Source organism: Heptranchias perlo, chromosome 12 (genome assembly GCF_035084215.1).
Source record: "Heptranchias perlo isolate sHepPer1 chromosome 12, sHepPer1.hap1, whole genome shotgun sequence".
Classification (NCBI taxonomy): Eukaryota; Metazoa; Chordata; class Chondrichthyes; order Hexanchiformes; family Hexanchidae; genus Heptranchias; species Heptranchias perlo.
Genome location: NC_090336.1, coordinates 12808286 through 12826620, shown reverse-complemented (window position 1 = coordinate 12826620; position 18335 = coordinate 12808286). Strand labels below are relative to the sequence as shown.

Here is an 18335-nt window from a genome sequence, read left to right as displayed (position 1 = left end):
GACTGGCTTCTGTAATGGTGGGGATATCAGGAGGAGACCGAGATGGATCATCTACTTGGCACTTCTGGCTGAAGGTGGCTGCAAACACTTCAGCCTTGTCTTTTGCACTCACGTGCTGGACTCCGCCATCATTGAGGATGGGGATGTTTACAGAGCCTCCTCCTCCCGTTAGTTGTTTAATTGTCCACCACCATTCACGACTGGATGTGGCAGGACTGCAGAGCTTTGATCTGATCCGTTGGTTGTGGAATCGCTTAGCTCTGTCTATAGCATGTTGCTTCCGCTGTTTAGCATGCATGTAGTTCTGTGTTGTAGCTTCACCAGGTTGGCATCTCATTTTTCGGTTCGTCTGGTGCTGCTCCTGGCATGCTCTTCTACACTCCTCGTTGAACCAGGGTTGATCCCCTGGCTTGTTGGTAATGGTAGAGTGAGGAATATGCCGGGCCATGAGGTTACAGATTGTGCTGGAATACAATTCTGCTGCTGCTGATGGCCCACAGCGCCTCATGGATGCCCAGTTTTGAGCTGCTAGATCTGCTCTGAATCTATCCCATTTAGCACGGTGGTAGTGCCACTCAACACGTTGGATGGTGTCCTCAGTGCGAGGACGGGACTTTGTCTCCACGAGGACTGTGCGGTGGTCACTCCTACCAATACTGTCATGGACAGATGCATCTGCGACAGGTAGATTGGTGAGGATGAGGTCAAGTAGGTTTTTCCCTCGTGTTGGTTCGCTCACCACCTGCTGCAGGCCCAGTCTGGCAGCTATGTCCTTCAGGACTCGGCCAGCTCGGTCAGTAGTGGTGCTACCGAGCCACTCTTGGTGATGGACATTGAATTCCCCCACCCAGAGTACATTCTGTGCCCTTGCTACCCTCACTGCTACCTCCAAGTGGTGCTCAACAGGGAGGAGGACTGATTCATCAGCTGAGGGAGGGCGGTAGGTGGTAATCAGCAGGAGGTTTCCTTGCCCATGTTTGACCTGATGCCTTGAGATATCCTGGGGTCCAGAGGACTCCCAGGGCCACTCCCTCCTGACTGTATGTCACTGTACCGCTACCTCTGGTGAGTCTGTCCTGCCGATGGGACAGGACATACCCAGGGATGGGGATGGAAGAGTCTGGGACTTTGGCTGAAAGGAATGATTCTGTGATTCTAGCCTGCAGCCCTTTAAGGGCTGAGTATGTACCAGATTTTCCACTCTGCACTCCTTCCCTGTGACGGATTCCCAGCTCGAGTGCCAATCTAGACCATTAGCTGGCCTTGAATATGACATGAAGACTGATCTCAGAACATCCTTCAGGGTCCACCTTTTGTAGTGTGTGCGAGCAAAGACCTCAGCAGCACTCTGGTCTCGAGTGTCGGGAGCAGGTCATCTACCCTTTGTTGACGAGGCGAGTAGGCGGCGTTGATCTTTCAGAAAGGGATGGGGTCCCTCGGCCCTGATGGTTTGTTCCCGTTCCTGAAAATCTGCTCCCAATAATCCATAATTCCATAATCTGTGAGTTGCAAACTTGAAGGTTGAAAATTTGAACCGCTCCTCGTTTGAAGACTGTGTGATCACCTGGAATATTACAAAGTCCTTTCACCACTTTAATCAGAGCAACCAGCGACAATCAAACAGAAAAAGGCACAATTAACTGTTCTTGCACCTTGCCTAGGCCGAGGCAGGGAGGAAACCCACCCTGTGCCAACTCTGTCGCCTCAATTTGCTGCATTGCCTCTAGGGGATTTTTGTTGTGGACTAAATGGTATAAGTTACTCTCACGCAGACATTTACTGGGGAGAAAATTAGACTGGAATACGCAGTTTCTTGATGTGCACTCCCATTGTGCACCAGGAGCAAGGAAATGGAGAATTTAGTGCACTATTAGTGAGTTTGCCAATGTAAATTCTATAAGCAAACAAAAATTACCTCTAAAGTTTTGTGTTAAGTGGCTCAGAAGAGAGACTTTTTAACTGAATTTTTTGCTGTGATGAACAATAATCCATTCTCCATTAATGATCTTTGTTTTCTTTTCTAACTGCAAACAAAGAAACCACAATCACAGGCGTTTCTGTTCACCTGTCCCTTCAATAAATTTGAATAAACGCCAGCCTTGCCTGAAATAAAAGCTTTGACAATTCAATCTACTGTTTCTTTCGAAGTCTTTTAGAATTTTTGTTTTAAAAGCCTCTCAGATCCCCACAGCGTGAGCAGACGCACTCTTGTACCTTTCAATGCCGCGTGAGGCACACATTGCATGCTGGGAAATTCTGCAAACTGCTCATGCTCAGAATGCAAAAGTACCATTGAAAACTCTCCCTAACTGTCAAGATTTTAATAAGATGCGGATTTAAAGTAAATCCATTAACATCCGTTAAAATAACAGAGGGAGGAATTTAATACGAGTACATTGAACAGTCATACAGTAATATTAAGCAGTCAAATGAGCTGTCATGCAATAACATGGAATGGTCATACAATAATATTGTGCAGTCATGCAATAACATTTAATGGTCATGGTGAGGAGGAATTTCTTCACTCAGAGGGCCGTGGATATTTGGAATTCCCTACCGCAAAAGGCTGAGAATGTTCAGTTGTTGAGTATATTCAAGGCTGAGATCGATAGATTTTTGGACGCTAAGGGAATCAAGGGATATGGGGATCAGGCGGGAAAGTGGAGTTGAGGTTGAAGATCAGCCATGATCTGATTGAATGGTGGACCAGGCTCGAGGGGCCGTATGGCCTACTCCTGCTCCAAGTTCTTATGTTCTTATGTCATACAATAACATTGAATGATCATACAATAGCATTGCACATTCATACAATAACATTGAATGGTCATACAATAACATTGTCAACAGGAATTTCCAGGCTCATATGTGAAAAACATAAAACAATGAAGCATTTTAGTTTGTGATATTTGGTACTCCCCTTCCCCCCCCCCCCCCATTGAAAGGATCATTATTGACACTTAAAACAGATAATAGGTTGCTTAAAGGAGTTACCTTATGTTTAATTTTAAACTTTAAAAGAAATAAAGAATTAAGTGATGGACAGGTTCATGAGGAATTGCATCAAGATCACAACATAACCAGAATATAGATTTGGTGTTAGGGTCAGCGATGTCACAAGTGCAGATAGATTCTGTGGGTTAGGCACATTTCTCTAACAGCACTGAGGAACCATCAGCATTAAAATGTTTACAGGAAGTCTGTTCCCTCATTGTGAAACCATCGAAAGTTCTTTAGTCAACTCGGTACTGAAAGTGTTCAGTAAGTCCTATCCTGCAGAAAAAAGGAGTGAAAGTTTGAATACTTTAAAACTTTGCATGGTTTTATATTCCCCACACACATAGAGGCGCACATACAAACATACACACACACCAGCACATACACACATATAGACAAACACACACACACCAGCACATACACACATATAAACAAACACACACACAACAGCACATACACACATATAAACAAACACACACACAACAGCACATACACACATATAGACAAACACATACACACCAGCACATACACACATATAAACAAACACACACACAACAGCACATACACACATATAGACAAACACATACACACCAGCACATACACACATATAAACAAACACACACACACCAGCACATACACACATATAGGCAAACACACACACACCAGCACATACACACATATAAACAAACACATACACACCAGCACATACACACATATAGACAAACACACACACACCAGCACAAACACACATATAAACAAACACACACACAACAGCACATACACACATATAAACAAACACACACACACCAGCACATACACACATATAAACAAACACACACACACCAGCACATAGACACATATAAACAAACACACACACACCAGCACATACACACATATAGACAAACACACACACCAGCACATACACACATATAAACAAACACACACACAACAGCACATACACACATATAAACAAACACACACACACCAGCACATACACACATATAAACAAACACACACACACCAGCACATACACACATATAGACAAACACATACACACCAGCACATACACACATATAAACAAACACACACACACCAGCACATACACACATATAGACAAACACACACACACCAGCACATACACACATATAAACAAACACACACACAACAGCACATACACACATATAAACAAACACACACACACCAGCACATACACACATATAGACAAACACACACACACCAGCACATACACACATATAAACAAACACACACACAACAGCACATACACACATATAAACAAACACACACACACCAGCACATACACACATATAAACAAACACACACACACCAGCACATAGACACATATAAACAAACACACACACACCAGCACATACACACATATAGACAAACACACACACACCAGCACATACACACATATAAACAAACACACACACAACAGCACATACACACATAAACAAACACACACACACCAGCACATACACACATATAAACAAACACACACACACCAGCACATACACACATATAAACAAACACACACACACCAGCACATACACACATATAGACAAACACATACACACCAGCACATACACACATATAAACAAACACACACACAACAGCACATACACACATATAAACAAACACACACACAACAGCACATACACACATATAAACAAACACACACTCAACAGCACATACACACATATAAACAAACACACACACAACAGCACATAGACACATATAGACAAACACACACACACCAGCACATAGACACATATAAACAAACACACACACACCAGCACATAGACACATATAGACAAACACACATGCACCAGTACATACACACAAACACACATGCACACAAACACACACGCACCAGTACATACACACATATATACTAACACACACATACATAAACACACCAGTAGATACACACAAACATACATATACACAAACACATTAACACACACCAGCAGCTACACACACACACACACACAAGACGGAAAGGTTTCTTCCCATATATATTTTAGTGAATACACACAGCACCTATAGTAAAAATGTAGTCATTTTGGTTAGGTGACCTATGGCCTGATTTTAAGTTCACTTTTCCCACATCTTGCAGTAGTGAAACATTAACTAATCCTACAATTGTCAGAACTTATGTCTGTGTTTTCACAACTCAGACTCCACGCAAATCCACTTCTACATTTGGCAGGATTGGCTGAAACGTGGAATACCTGGGATTCCAGATGGTTTCCCTATAACTCAAAACAATCATTAACAGACTGGCAGTGCCCATGGGTATCTTGCTGTATGTCGGTGTGCTGGAACATGGGAAGGAACATAAGAACAGGAGTAGGCCATTCTGCCCCTCGAGCCTATTCCGCCATTCGATGAGATCGTAGTTGATCTGTATCCTAACTCCATCCACCCGCTTTGGCTCCATATCCCTTAATACCCTTGGCTAACAAAAATCTATCGATCTCAGATTTAAAATTATTAATTGAGCTAGCATCTACTGCTTTTAGTGGGAGAGAGTTCCACACTTCTACCAGCCTTTGCGTGAAGAAGTGTTTCCTAACTTCTCTCCTGAATGGCCTGGCTCTGATTTTAAGGTTATGGCCTGTTGTCCTAGACTCCCCCACCAGCAGAAAAAGCTTTTCTCTATCTATCCTATCAATTCCTTTCAAAATTCTAAAAACCTCAATCAAATTACTCCTTAACCTTCTATATTCCATGGAATACAAGCCTAGTTTATTAATCTCTCCTCATAATCTAACCCTTGGAGCCCTGGTAACATTCTGGTGAATCTGTGCTGCACTCCTTCCACGGCCAATATATCCTTTCTAAGGTGCGGTGCCCAGAACTCTACACAGTACTCCAGATGTGGTCTAACCAGGGCTTTGTATAGCTGGAGCAAAACTTCCTCCCCTTTATATTCCAGCCCTTCAGTTAGCACATTCCATTAGCCTTTTTGATTATTTTTTGTGCCTGATTACTACATTTTAAGTGTCTGTGTACATGGACCCCATAATCTCTTTGGACCTCCACTGTGCCTATCTTTTCACCATTTAAAAATACTTGGACCTATCCTTTTTTGGTCCAAAATGGATGACCTCACACTTACCTGCGTTGAAATCCATCTACCACAGTTTTGCCCACTCTCTTAATCCATCAATGACTCTTTGTAATTTTATATTGCCGTCTACACTGCTTACTATGCCAGCAATCTTTATGTCATTGGCAAACCTAGATATATAGCTCTGTATTGTGTTATCTAAGTCATTAATAAATATAGTGAATAGTTAAGGCCCCAGCACAGATCCCTGTGGGACACCACTAGACACTTCCTTCCAATTGAATACATACCTATTATCCCTACTCTCTGTCTCCTACCGCCTAACCAATCTCCTAACCAGGCCAATAATTTGCCTTCAATTCCATGAGCTTTAATTTTAGCTAACAGTCTCTTATGTGGAATCTTATCGAATACCTTCTGGAAGTCCATATAAACTACATCCATAGACATTCCCCTGTCTACTGCTTTAGTTATTTCCTCAAAAAAATCAATTAAGTTCATTAGACAAATCCATGTTGGCGCTCTCTAATCAGCTCAAATCTCTCTAAATGGTCAGTCACTCTCCTTAATTATAGATTCCAATAAATTCCCCACAACAGATGCTAGACTAACAGGTCGATAGTTTTTCTCTCTCTCACCTTTCTTAAATGATGGAGTTACATTCGCAATTTTCCAAGCTAAAGGGACAATTCCTGAATTGACAGAGCTTTGGAAGATTATGGCTAAAGCATCTGTAATTTCCTCACCTACTTCCTTTAAAACCCTGGGGTGGAAACCATCAGGTCCTGGGGAGCTGTCGGTCTTTAGTGTCATTATTTTTTCTAATACTGTTTTCTTGTGTACATTAACTTTAGTGTGTTCCACTCCTTGATTGGTCATTAGTTTCCCTGGAATGTCAGGTATATTATCCTCTTCCTCTACTGTGAAGACTGACACAAAGTAATTATTCAACAAATCTGCCATTTCCTTATTTTCATTTGCAATATTTCTCGCATCTGTTTTTAAAGGGCCCACATTACCCTTTTTCTTCTAATATAATTGTAAAAACTTTTTGTGTTAATCTTGCTGTCCCTCTCAAGTTTCTTTTCGTAGTTTTGCATCTCTTACCACCTTTTTTGTCTTCCTCTGCAGTTATTTATATCTCTCCCAGTCTCCTGGATCTAACTATTCTTTGCACTCTTCTATGCTCTTTCCTTTAGTTTTATGTTATCTCTCACCTCTTTTGTCCACCATGGCTGTTTTATTTGGTGTTTTCACTGCCAGGTCTCTTGGATTTTCTCACGTCTTTCATGCGTCCACAAGTAAACTTGTCCTTTTCTCCCACAGATAATACACTCTGTGGAATTCGAATCATGTTTGGGCATCCCTCTCGAGGATTCATTGTTAAATTCACTGCCCTGAGTGCTACTTAGTTATACAGACAAGGAAGGTCACCAGCCCTGAGTTAGCAGGTCTCAGACAAGGTAGCGGCAGGGGCTGTACAATGAGCTGCAGGCTTCCACCTCCAAAAATCAGCAAATGTTCCCTTTCCCATTCACTATCCAACAAGCACTACTGGAACGTTCATGTGTGGACTTCTGATGAAGACAGAATTGAGCTTTGGTTATGATGCCCGTATAGTTGTATAACCTGTTTACACTCGCTGTTTAGGCTCACACCTCAACAGTGGCCAGTTAGATGAGGTACCAGATGGCAGCCAGTGCATGTAGAATTGCACCCGAGCATGGGTTAACACCTTTGTGGTCACAGTCTCAAAGAGACACCGTCACAGTCTCACAGAGACACCGTCACAGTCTCACAGAGACACCGTCACAGTCTCACAGAGTCACCGTCACAGTCTCACAGAGTCACCGTCACAGTCTCACAGAGTCACCGTCACAGTCTCACAGAGTCACCGTCACAGTCTCACAAAGACACCGTCACAGTCTCACAGAGACACCGTCACAGTCTCACAGAGTCACCGTCACAGTCTCACAGAGTCACCGTCACAGTCTCACAGAGTCACCGTCACAGTCTCACAGAGTCACCGTCACAGTCTCACAGAGTCACCGTCACAGTCTCACAGAGTCACCGTCACAGTCTCACAGAATCACCGTCACAGTCTCACAGAGTCGTCGTCACAGTCTCACAGAGTCGCCGTCACAGTCTCAAAGAGACGCCGTCACAGTCTCACAGAGTCACCGTCACTGTCTCACAGAGACACCGTCACAGTCTCACAGAGTCGCCGTCACAGTCTCACAGAGTCGCCGTCACAGTCTCACAGAGTCACCGTCACAGTCTCACAGAGACACCGTCACAGTCTCACAGAGACACCGTCACAGTCTCACAGAGTCACTGTCACAGTCTCACAGAGACACCGTCACAGTCTCACAGAGACACCGTCACAGTCGCAGTGTCACCGTCACAGTCTCGCAGAGACACCGTCACAGTCTCGCAGAGACACCGTCACAGTCTCGCAGAGACACCGTCACAGTCTCGCAGAGACACCATCACAATCTCACAGAGTAACTGTCACAGTCTCACAGAGACACCGTCACAGTCTGGCTCACAGAGACACCGTCACAGTCTCACAGAGACACCGTCACAGTCTCACAGAGACACCGTCACAGTCTCGCTCACAGAGACACCATCACAGTCTCACAGAGTCACCGTCACAGTCTCACAGAGACACCGTCACAGTCTCACAGAGACACCGTCACAGTCTCACAGAGACAGCGTCACAGTCTCGCTCACAGAGTCACCATCACAGTCTCACAGAGACACCGTCACAGTCTCACAGAGACACCGTCACAGTCTCACAGAGACACCGTCACAGTCTCACAGAGACACCGTCACAGTCTCACAGGGTCACCGTCACAGTCTCACAGAGACACCGTCACAGTCTCACAGAGACACCGTCACAGTCTCACAGAGACACCGTCACAGTCTCACAGGGTCACCATCACTGTCTCACAGAGACACCGTCACAGTCTCACAGAGTCACCGTCACAGTCTCAGAGTCACTGTCACAGTCTCACAGGGTCACCGTCACAGTCTCACAGAGACACCGTCACAGTCTCACAGAGTCACCGTCACAGTCTCACAGAGACACCGTCACAGTCTCACAGAGACACCGTCACAGTCTCACAGAGACACCGTCACAGTCTCACAGAGTCACCGTCACAGTCTCACAGGGTCACTGTCACAGTCTCACAGAGACACCGTCACAGTCTCAGTGTCACCGTCACAGTCTCACAGAGACACCGTCACAGTCTCAAAGAGACACCGTCACAGTCTCACAGGGTCACCGTCACTGTCTCACAGAGACACCGTCACAGTCTCACAGAGTCACCGTCACAGTCTCAGAGTCACCGTCACAGTCTCACAGAGACACCGTCACAGTCTCACAGAGTCACTGTCACACTCTCACAGAGTCACCGTCACAGTCTCACAGAGACACCGTCTCGGTCTCGCTCACAGAGACACCGTCACAGTCTCACAGAGACACCGTCACAGTCTCACAGAGTCACTGTCACACTCTCACAGAGTCACCGTCACAGTCTCACAGAGACACCGTCACAGTCTCACAGAGACGCCGTCACAGTCTCACAGAGACACCGTCACAGTCTCACAGAGTCACCGTCACAGTCTCACAGAGACACCGTCACAGTCTCACAGAGTCACCGTCACAGTCTCACAGAGACACCGTCACAGTCTCACAGAGGCGCCGTCACAGTCTCACAGGGTCACCGTCACAGTCTCACAGAGACACCGTCACAGTCTCACAGAGACACCGTCTCGGTCTCGCTCACAGAGACACCGTCTCGGTCTCACAGAGACACCGTCACAGTCTCACAGAGACACCGTCTCGGTCTCGCTCACAGAGACACCGTCTCGGTCTCGCAGAGACACCGTCTCGGTCTCGCTCACAGAGACACCGTCTCGGTCTCGCTCACAGAGACACCGTCTCGGTCTCGCTCACAGAGACACCGTCTCGGTCTCACAGAGACACCGTCTCGGTCTCGCTCACAGAGACACCGTCTCGGTCTCACAGAGACACCGTCACAGTCTCACAGAGTCACCGTCACAGTCTCACAGAGACGCCGTCACAGTCTCACAGAGTCACCGTCACAGTCTCACAGAGACACCGTCACAGTCTCACAGAGACGCCGTCACAGTCTCACAGAGACGCCGTCACAGTCTCACAGGGTCACCGTCACAGTCTCACAGAGTCACCGTCACAGTCTCACAGAGACACCGTCACAGTCTCACAGAGACGCCGTCACAGTCTCACAGAGACACCGTCTCGGTCTCGCTCACAGAGACACCGTCTCGGTCTCACAGAGACACCGTCACAGTCTCACAGAGACACCGTCTCGGTCTCGCTCACAGAGACACCGTCTCGGTCTCGCAGAGACACCGTCTCGGTCTCGCTCACAGAGACACCGTCTCGGTCTCGCTCACAGAGACACCGTCTCGGTCTCACAGAGACACCGTCTCGGTCTCGCTCACAGAGACACCGTCTCGGTCTCACAGAGACACCGTCTCGTTCTCGCTCACAGAGACACCGTCTCGGTCTCGCTCACAGAGATACAAGGATTTTTGGCTGTAAAGTTGGGAGGGGAAGAAAAATGAAACGTTTAAGGCGTAGTTCGTACTTGTAGCAGATATTCCACACTTGTGTTATGGAATAATAACCTGGCATTGTGTGCTGCAAGATAGTATTATACGATAAGGAACTTCAGATGACTGCCTAAATAACAAAGAGAAATGAGGGCACGAATTAACAGTTAGCTGTAAGCCGAGAGTGTATTGTAACTTTGAACCAGTCATTGTTCTAATTCAGGTCACTGAGCTGATGAGCCATCCTGGTGACAGCAAGTTCCTCTTAAAGGGGCAGTGCTTTTTTGTGATGAAATCTGTTTTCATTTATTTGCGAACACAGGACATGTTGGTTTAAAACTGTTGTGCCTCTTGCGCTTGATACCATCGTGAGAGGAATGACACAACGGCTCTTCTGGTTTTTATCTTTCCTCCAACACACATACAACAATGTTTGCCAAGCAGGCAGAATCCCCTTTAAAGAACAAATTTTCTGCCTCTGCACCTTATTCAATTGAACGGGACTGAATTCCTGGTCAGAGTGAAACCAAGGGAGTCATTTTAACCTAACCCGCCCATCGGGAACTTGACGGGAACTTGAGTTTTACACCCCACCCGATGACTTTAATGGAGAGTAAAATCGGGCGGGGTGTAAAACTGCAACCCCGCCCCCCCCTCCTCCAAAGTTTCAGCTGCACCTCTGCAACCTGTCCCAGCAAATTTTACAAAGCTTCCATCGATGACTTTAGACCTTTCTGCACTTAAAGGCACATGGGGTTTGAAAGCAACTTTTATTCCCATGTGTATCGGTTCAGAATCAGTTAGAGCGGAAAGGTCAACTCCTGATAAGAACAAGTCGCTGATATCAGCAACTTTATTGAACTTGCCCTTAAACAGAAATCAACTGTGTGCATACAAACCCTCTGTTTGGTAAACCAGGTTAGTCTTTCCACTGGTGTCCCTGAATTTAATCTGCTTGGGTTTGTAACTGATGTGACCCTTCCCCTTGTACTGTCAAGTTTTGCTGTCTGGGTGAACTTGCGGTTCAGTAGAATCTGATAGGCAAAAGAGACTTTTTTTCTGCTTGGCAACATGTGCTATGTTGTGTTGTGTTGGTGCTGTGTTGTGCTATGCTGTGCTGTGTTGTGCTGTGTTGTGGTATGCTGAGCTGTGTTGTGCTGTGTTGTGCTGTGTTGTGGTATGCTGAGCTGTGTTGTGCTGTGTTGTGCTGTGTTGTGGTATGCTGTGCTGTGTTGTGCTGAGCTGTGCTGTGTTGTGCTGAGCTGCGTTGTGCTGTGTTGTGGTATGCTGTGCTGTGTTGTGCTGAGCTGTGCTGTGTTGTGCTGAGCTGCGTTGTGCTGTGTTGTGGTATGCTGAGCTGTGTTGTGCTGTGTTGTGGTATGCTGTGCTGTGTTGTGCTGAGCTGTGCTGTGTTGTGCTGTGTTGTGGTATGCTGAGCTGTGTTGTGCTGTGTTGTGCTGTGTTGTGGTATGCTGTGCTGTGTTGTGCTGAGCTGTGCTGTGTTGTGCTGAGCTGCGTTGTGCTGTGTTGTGCTGAGCTGTGCTGTGTTGTGCTGTGTTGTGCTGTGTTGTGTTGTGCTGAGCTGTGCTGTGTTGTGCTGTGTTGTGTTGTGTTGTGTTGTGCTGTGTTGTGGTATGCTGTGCTGTGTTGTGCTGAGCTGCGTTGTGCTGTGTTGTGGTATGCTGTGCTGTGTTGTGCTGAGCTGCGTTGTGCTATGCTGAGCTGTGTTGTGCTGTGTTGTGCTGTGTTGTGGTATGCTGTGCTGTGTTGTGCTGAGCTGCGTTGTGCTGTGTTGTGCTGTGTTGAGGTATGCTGTGCTGTGTTGTGCTGAGCTGTGCTGTGTCGTGCTGAGCTGCGTTGTGCTGTGTTGTGCTGTGTTGAGGTATGCTGTGCTGTGTTGTGCTGAGCTGTGCTGTGTTGTGCTGTGTTGTGCTGAGCTGTGCTGTGTTGTGCTGAGCTGCGTTGTGCTGTGTTGTGCTGTGTTGTGCTGAGCTGTGCTGTGTTGTGCTGTGTTGTGCTGAGCTGTGCTGTGTTGTGCTGAGCTGTGCTGTGTTGTGCTGAGCTGCGTTGTGCTGTGTTGTGCTGTGTTGTGCTGAGCTGTGCTGAGCTGTGCTGTGTTGTGCTGTGTTGTGCTGAGCTGCGTTGTGCTGTGTTGTGCTATGCTGTGCTGTGTTGTGCTGAGCTGTGTTGTGCTGTGTTGTGTTGTGCTTGTGTTGTGCTGTGTTGTGCTGAGCTGTGTTGTGACATGCTGTGCTGTGTTGTGTTGTGCTTGTGCTTGTGTTGTGTTGTGTTGTGCTGTGTTGTGACATGCTGTGCTGTGTTGTGTTGTGCTTGTGCTGTGTTGTGTTGTGTTGTGCTGAGCTGTGTTGTGCTGTGCTGTGATATGCTGTGCTGTGTTGGTGCTCGTTCACTCATCTAAATTAGGTTGCATTTAGCTGTGATGCTCAATACTGTGAAAAACAATAGCTCCAGCAGCAGAATAAATAGCCTTTCAGCTAGCATTACTTGTGCCTCCCTCAACGTTATATTGGACCCTATCACAGGTTAACCCCAAAGGAAGGTCTGTATTTCTGTTGTGCACGTAACGTTAGCAATGCTGGCTGTGTCCTTTAGTGAGTTCAGACCAACAAACTGAAAGCTGGGCGGAAGGTTTGATGCAACTGAAGTGAGAAGATTTAGCGGCTGCATTATATAGAAGTGTCAAAAGTTCACACTGCATGTTGAAACACGGAGTGTTTTTTAAATTGTTTTTTTTTTCCAATTTTCTCCCCTCCCTCCTCTCCTGAATGCACTGACTCCCTGCCAGGGCACAGTGCCAGTCGGTACCAGCAACCCTCCATTACCTCGCCCAAGAGGCCGTTCTTCAGGTGGCGGCAGGCTACTTGACCACTAAGGACATTTCTTCAGAGCCAAGTCTGCTTTCACTGAACATGCACACGTACGCACTTTGTTGCCCCTCCCCCCCCCACCCACCCCCAGGCCAATTTTACCAGCCCAATTGTGGTCCTGGATGAGATCAGCTAACTTAGCACAGACCAAGCATCGAACCTGGAGCGGTCTGAACCATGCATTGTATTACCTACAGGGGACGAGAGCAGGTTAATGACAGGAGCTGACAAATGTGCTTCATGAGTGATTTAATGACGAGATCATCTGTTTTTTAGCGGTGTTGGTTGAGGGATAAATATTGGTCAGGACCACCGGGAAGAACTCCCCAGCTCTTCTTCGAATAATGCTGTGGGGTCTTTTACGTCCACCTGAGAGCGCAAATGGGGCCTCGGTTTAACGTCTCATCCGAAAGACGGCACCTCCGACAGTGCGGCACTCCCTCAGTACTGCACTGAAATGTCAGCCTGCATTACATGCTCAAGCCTATGGAGTGGGAGTTGAACCCCCAAAACCTTCTGACTCGTAAAGCTGCGCACAGTTGAAGTGGGGTGTAGCTCACTAACTGACAAGTGCCCACTCCCACAGTGGGGCCTGCACATTGGGTGTGGCCTGTTTCCTGGCTGCCGGGGATAGGAGAGGGTGCAGAAAGGATACCTGTTAAAATAATGGAATTTCCGTAGCTGTGGGAGCGCCAGGTCACAACCGTCGTCTCATTAACGATTATTTTTTTCTTCCCACCATTTTGCTGCAGGGCCCTTTTTATTCTGCCTCGCTCACCGGAAGGGAAACGGAAGTTCTGTTCGTCCCGACACCTTAAAATTAACCAAAGCCCTGGAGGCGACACTCCACCGTGACAGCTCCCGGAGACCGCAGGGAGCAGCAAAGACCCAGGTCCGCCCCGCGGGGGCTGTGCCCACGGGAGGATGGGCTCTTTCCGCAGACCCAGACCTCGCTTCATGAGCTCTCCGGTACTCAGTGATCTGCCTCGTTTCCATGCAGCCAGGCAGGCAGCACTGCTGGGCTCCAACAGGGCCTGGAACAGGTAGGAGCACACACTCCCGTTTAAACAAAAAAACAAAAGGCGCTAATCATGACCAATGCCTAATAAAACGCAGCACTGCATGGGAATAGAGTGGGTGGGAAAATGAGTTAGCACCTCTTGTCCGTTTACCTCTAGGATCTGAGTTTCAATTTCCAACCTAAACCGATGGGATGAAAGACTGCCCGCTGGCTGTCAGAGACTTAAATGAAACGAGTTTGGGCAGTATCAGACCATTTCCTAAACTGCCCATAATTTCACCCAAGGTAGCTCTACATTGGCAACCCCCCCCCACACAGATTGGCTGACGTGGGAAATGGAGATATCCCACTGATTCGGGAGGGAGGGATCAGCCCACGTTAGAGCTGGACTGGAAGTTCTTGATGCTGACGCTGCGCACAAAATGGTAGTGTTCCATTCCCCAGAGCTGATATTCTTCATGAGCGCAAAACACAACCCCATCCCCCTCAAAAAAAAAAGAACGCCCAGTTACGGAGAGGAGGTTACGGTGCAGGGCAGAGCCCATGTCATTTGTCACTGTATCAGTGGTTCTTCCTGTCACATGACACAGTATACACACCTCATCCTGCCACACAATGCAACCTCTTCACCATCTTACGACAACTGTCGTGACAGATTGCGTGTAGCTATTTGTATCTTAAGACATTCCCAAAGGCTCTATGCATTGATATAAAACAAGGGTTTCTGAGAGATCAAGGGGAGACGTGGACACGATGGGCCGAATGGCCTCTTTCTGTGCCCAGTGGCCCTGACAGAATGCCCAGCGCTGAAGTCAATGTAATCAGTCTGTTCCCAGGTCGGTCGGGAGCCCACCTCTTCTTTAGAACCCAATTACTAGACAATGTTGAGAAATAGCAGCTTTGACAATGCAGTACCCCCTCAATACTGCACTGAAGTGTCAGCTGAAATGATGGCTCAAACCTTCTGACTCAAGAGGTCTGCCAGCTGAGCCAAACTGAAGCTCCCACTACTGAAGAGTCCACTGACACTCGCATTCAGATCAGACATAACACGGGTTAGATTTAAGGCAAAGCTCTCTTTACATTGCCCCATTTAAGACTCCCAGGTCAGGTGTAACATAAGTTTAATGCAAGGTAAAGCTTATCTGCGCAGCCCCCATCAAACATTCCCAGATCAGGTATAACCCAGCTTCAATGTCGCATAAATTTCCCTCTACACCTCCCCAGCAATACTATTTATTTTATCTCCTCCTCCTCCTCCATTAGTTATTTTATTCTCACCAGCTTTGGGTTTCCTCCAGCTATGAATTGGTTATGGCAGCGTTTTCTGAGCCCCTGCCAACGGCACTGCGTAGCGAGCCGGTAGGGGGCACACGAGGCCAGTTAGATTGACGCGCCTCTCAGTTTCCCCCTCCTCCCCCACATTATCACTGATAATCAAAAGATCCTTGTATGGGGAATCTCCACCGAGAACCCACATCCTACCACTTAGTGGCGCAGTGGGTTAGCACAGCGAGTGTGTTTGACGGCAGGATTTTAAAACTACTTCAGAAGGAGAGGTGTGCTCCCAGTTCCCTGCATCCAACTTTTTCCCTTGTTGGACTATCTCCTTGCTTTGCCTATGCGAGATTTAAAACTGAAAGGGTTTTTAAAAAGGGTTCTCAGAATTGGTGTTGATTGTTAGTTGCTCACTGTACTCCCTCAGTGGGCAGCCAAGAACTGGCAGTGAATCACAGAATCATAGAAAATTTACGGCACAGAAGGAGGCCATTCGGCCCATCGTGTCCGCGCCGGCTGAGGAACGAGCCACCCAGCCTAATCCCACTTTCCCGCATTCGGTCCGTAGCCCTGCAGGTCACGGCTCTTCAGGTGCACATCCAGGTATTTTTTAAATGAGTTGAGGGTTTCTGCCTCTACCGCCCTCTCAGGCAGTGAGTTCCAGACCCCCACCACACTCTGGCTGAAAATTTTTTCTTCATTTCCGCTCTAATCCTTCTACCAATTACTTTAAATCTATGCCCCCTGGTTATTGACCCCTCCGCTAAGGGAAATAGGTCCTTCCTATCCGCTCTATCTAGGCCCCTCATAATTTTGTACACCTCAATCAAATCACCCCTCAGCCTCCTCTGTTCCAAGGAAAACAACCCCAGCCTATCCAATCTGTCATCATAGCTAAAATTCTCCAGTCCTGGCAACAGCCTCGTAAATCTCCTCTGTACCCTCTCTAGTGCAATTACATCCTTCCTGTGATGTGGTGACCAGAACTGTACTCTAGCTGTGGCCTAACTAGTGTTTTATACAGTTCCAGCATAACATCCCTGCTTTTATATTCTATGCCTCGGCTAATAAAGGAAAGTATTCCATATGCCTTCTTAACCACCTTATCTACCTGTCCTGCTACCTTCAGAGATCTGCGGACATGCAGTCCAAGGTCCCTCATTTCCTCTACACCTCTCAGTATCCTCCTATTTATTGTGTACGACCTTGCCTTGTTTCCCCTCCCCAAATGCATTACCTCACACTTCTCCGGATTGAATTCCATTTGTCATTTTTCTGCCCATCTGACCAGTCCATTGATATCTTCCTGCAGTCTACAGCTTTCCTCCTCACTATCAACCACATGGCCTATCTTTGTGTCATCTGCAAATTTCTTAATCATGCCCCCTACGTTTAAGTCCAAATCGTTAATGTATACCACAAAAAGCAAAGGACCTAGTACCGAGTCCTGCAGCACCCCACTGGAAACAGCCTTCCTGTCGCAAAAACACCCGTCAAACATTACTCTTTGCTTCCTGCCACTGAGCCAATTTTGGATCCAATTTGCCACATTCCCTTGGATCCCATGGGCGTTTACTTTTTCGACCAATCTGCCATGTGGGACCTTGTCGAAAGCCTTGCTAAAATCCATGTAGACTACATCAATTGCGCTACCCTCATCGATCCTCCTTGTTACCTCCTCAAAAAATTCAATCAAGTTAGTCAGACACGACCTCCCCTTAACAAATCCACACTGACTGTCCTTGATTCGTCCGTGCCTTTCTAAGTGACAGTTTATCCTGTCCCTCAGTATCAATTCCATTAATTTTTCCGCCGTTACGGGCAGTATTGAAAAAGTGAGCAGAGCTGTCAACATTGGACACTTGATGGGCTGAATGGCCTCCTGTGCTGTCATTTTTATGATAAATTCTGGGGGTGAGATTTTCTGTTCTAAACCATGCAGTAAGTACTAGAGGTACGGTAGTGTCATTAATGTCGTTGAGGGAAGGAAACCTGCCGTCCTTACCTGGTCTGGCCTATATGTAACTCCAATCTGACACCAACACGGTTGACTCTTAACTGCCCTTTGATATGGCCTAGCAGGCCACTCAGTTGTATCAAACAGAAGAAGGACATCTAGGGATGGGCAATAAATGCCGGCCTTGCCAGCGACACCCACATCCTGAGAATGGATTTTTTAAAAACATAGACGTTTTTATAAATGGTAAGATGTATCGGTCACATTGGCTGCATGGGAGAGCTAAATGGCAATAATGTGCTCTTCCCTCATCTGTGTTATTCCATGGATTTCTCCTTTTTTACTTGCCTTCTCTTTTTCTGTACCCCTTTTTTTGTGCTTCTCTTCCCCTCTTCACACCCTGCCTGCCTCTCTGAAGCATACTGAGAATTACTGCCTACATCCCTACATTCAGAGATCACAATCATCAGGGAGGAGAGTTGGTCGGTCGAGCAGTGAATG

General features: G+C 46.8%; 1 protein-coding gene across 2 annotated transcripts in view; it reads left to right on the top strand.

The window, feature by feature from the left end:
• LOC137327832 (proline-rich protein 5-like) overlaps positions 1 to 18335 on the top strand; it is a 136333-nt gene that overhangs the window by 26200 nt on the left and 91798 nt on the right. The window contains exons 1-2 of one of the 2 annotated variants that reach the window (XM_067993669.1): positions 11537 to 11608; positions 14331 to 14621. In XM_067993669.1, the coding sequence (XP_067849770.1) occupies positions 14503 to 14621 (119 nt within the window). In that variant the 5' untranslated portion in view covers positions 11537 to 11608; positions 14331 to 14502. Of the gene's footprint in view, positions 1 to 11536; positions 11609 to 14330; positions 14622 to 18335 lie in introns of those variants that run through there. The other variant, XM_067993668.1, reaches the window with a different exon arrangement.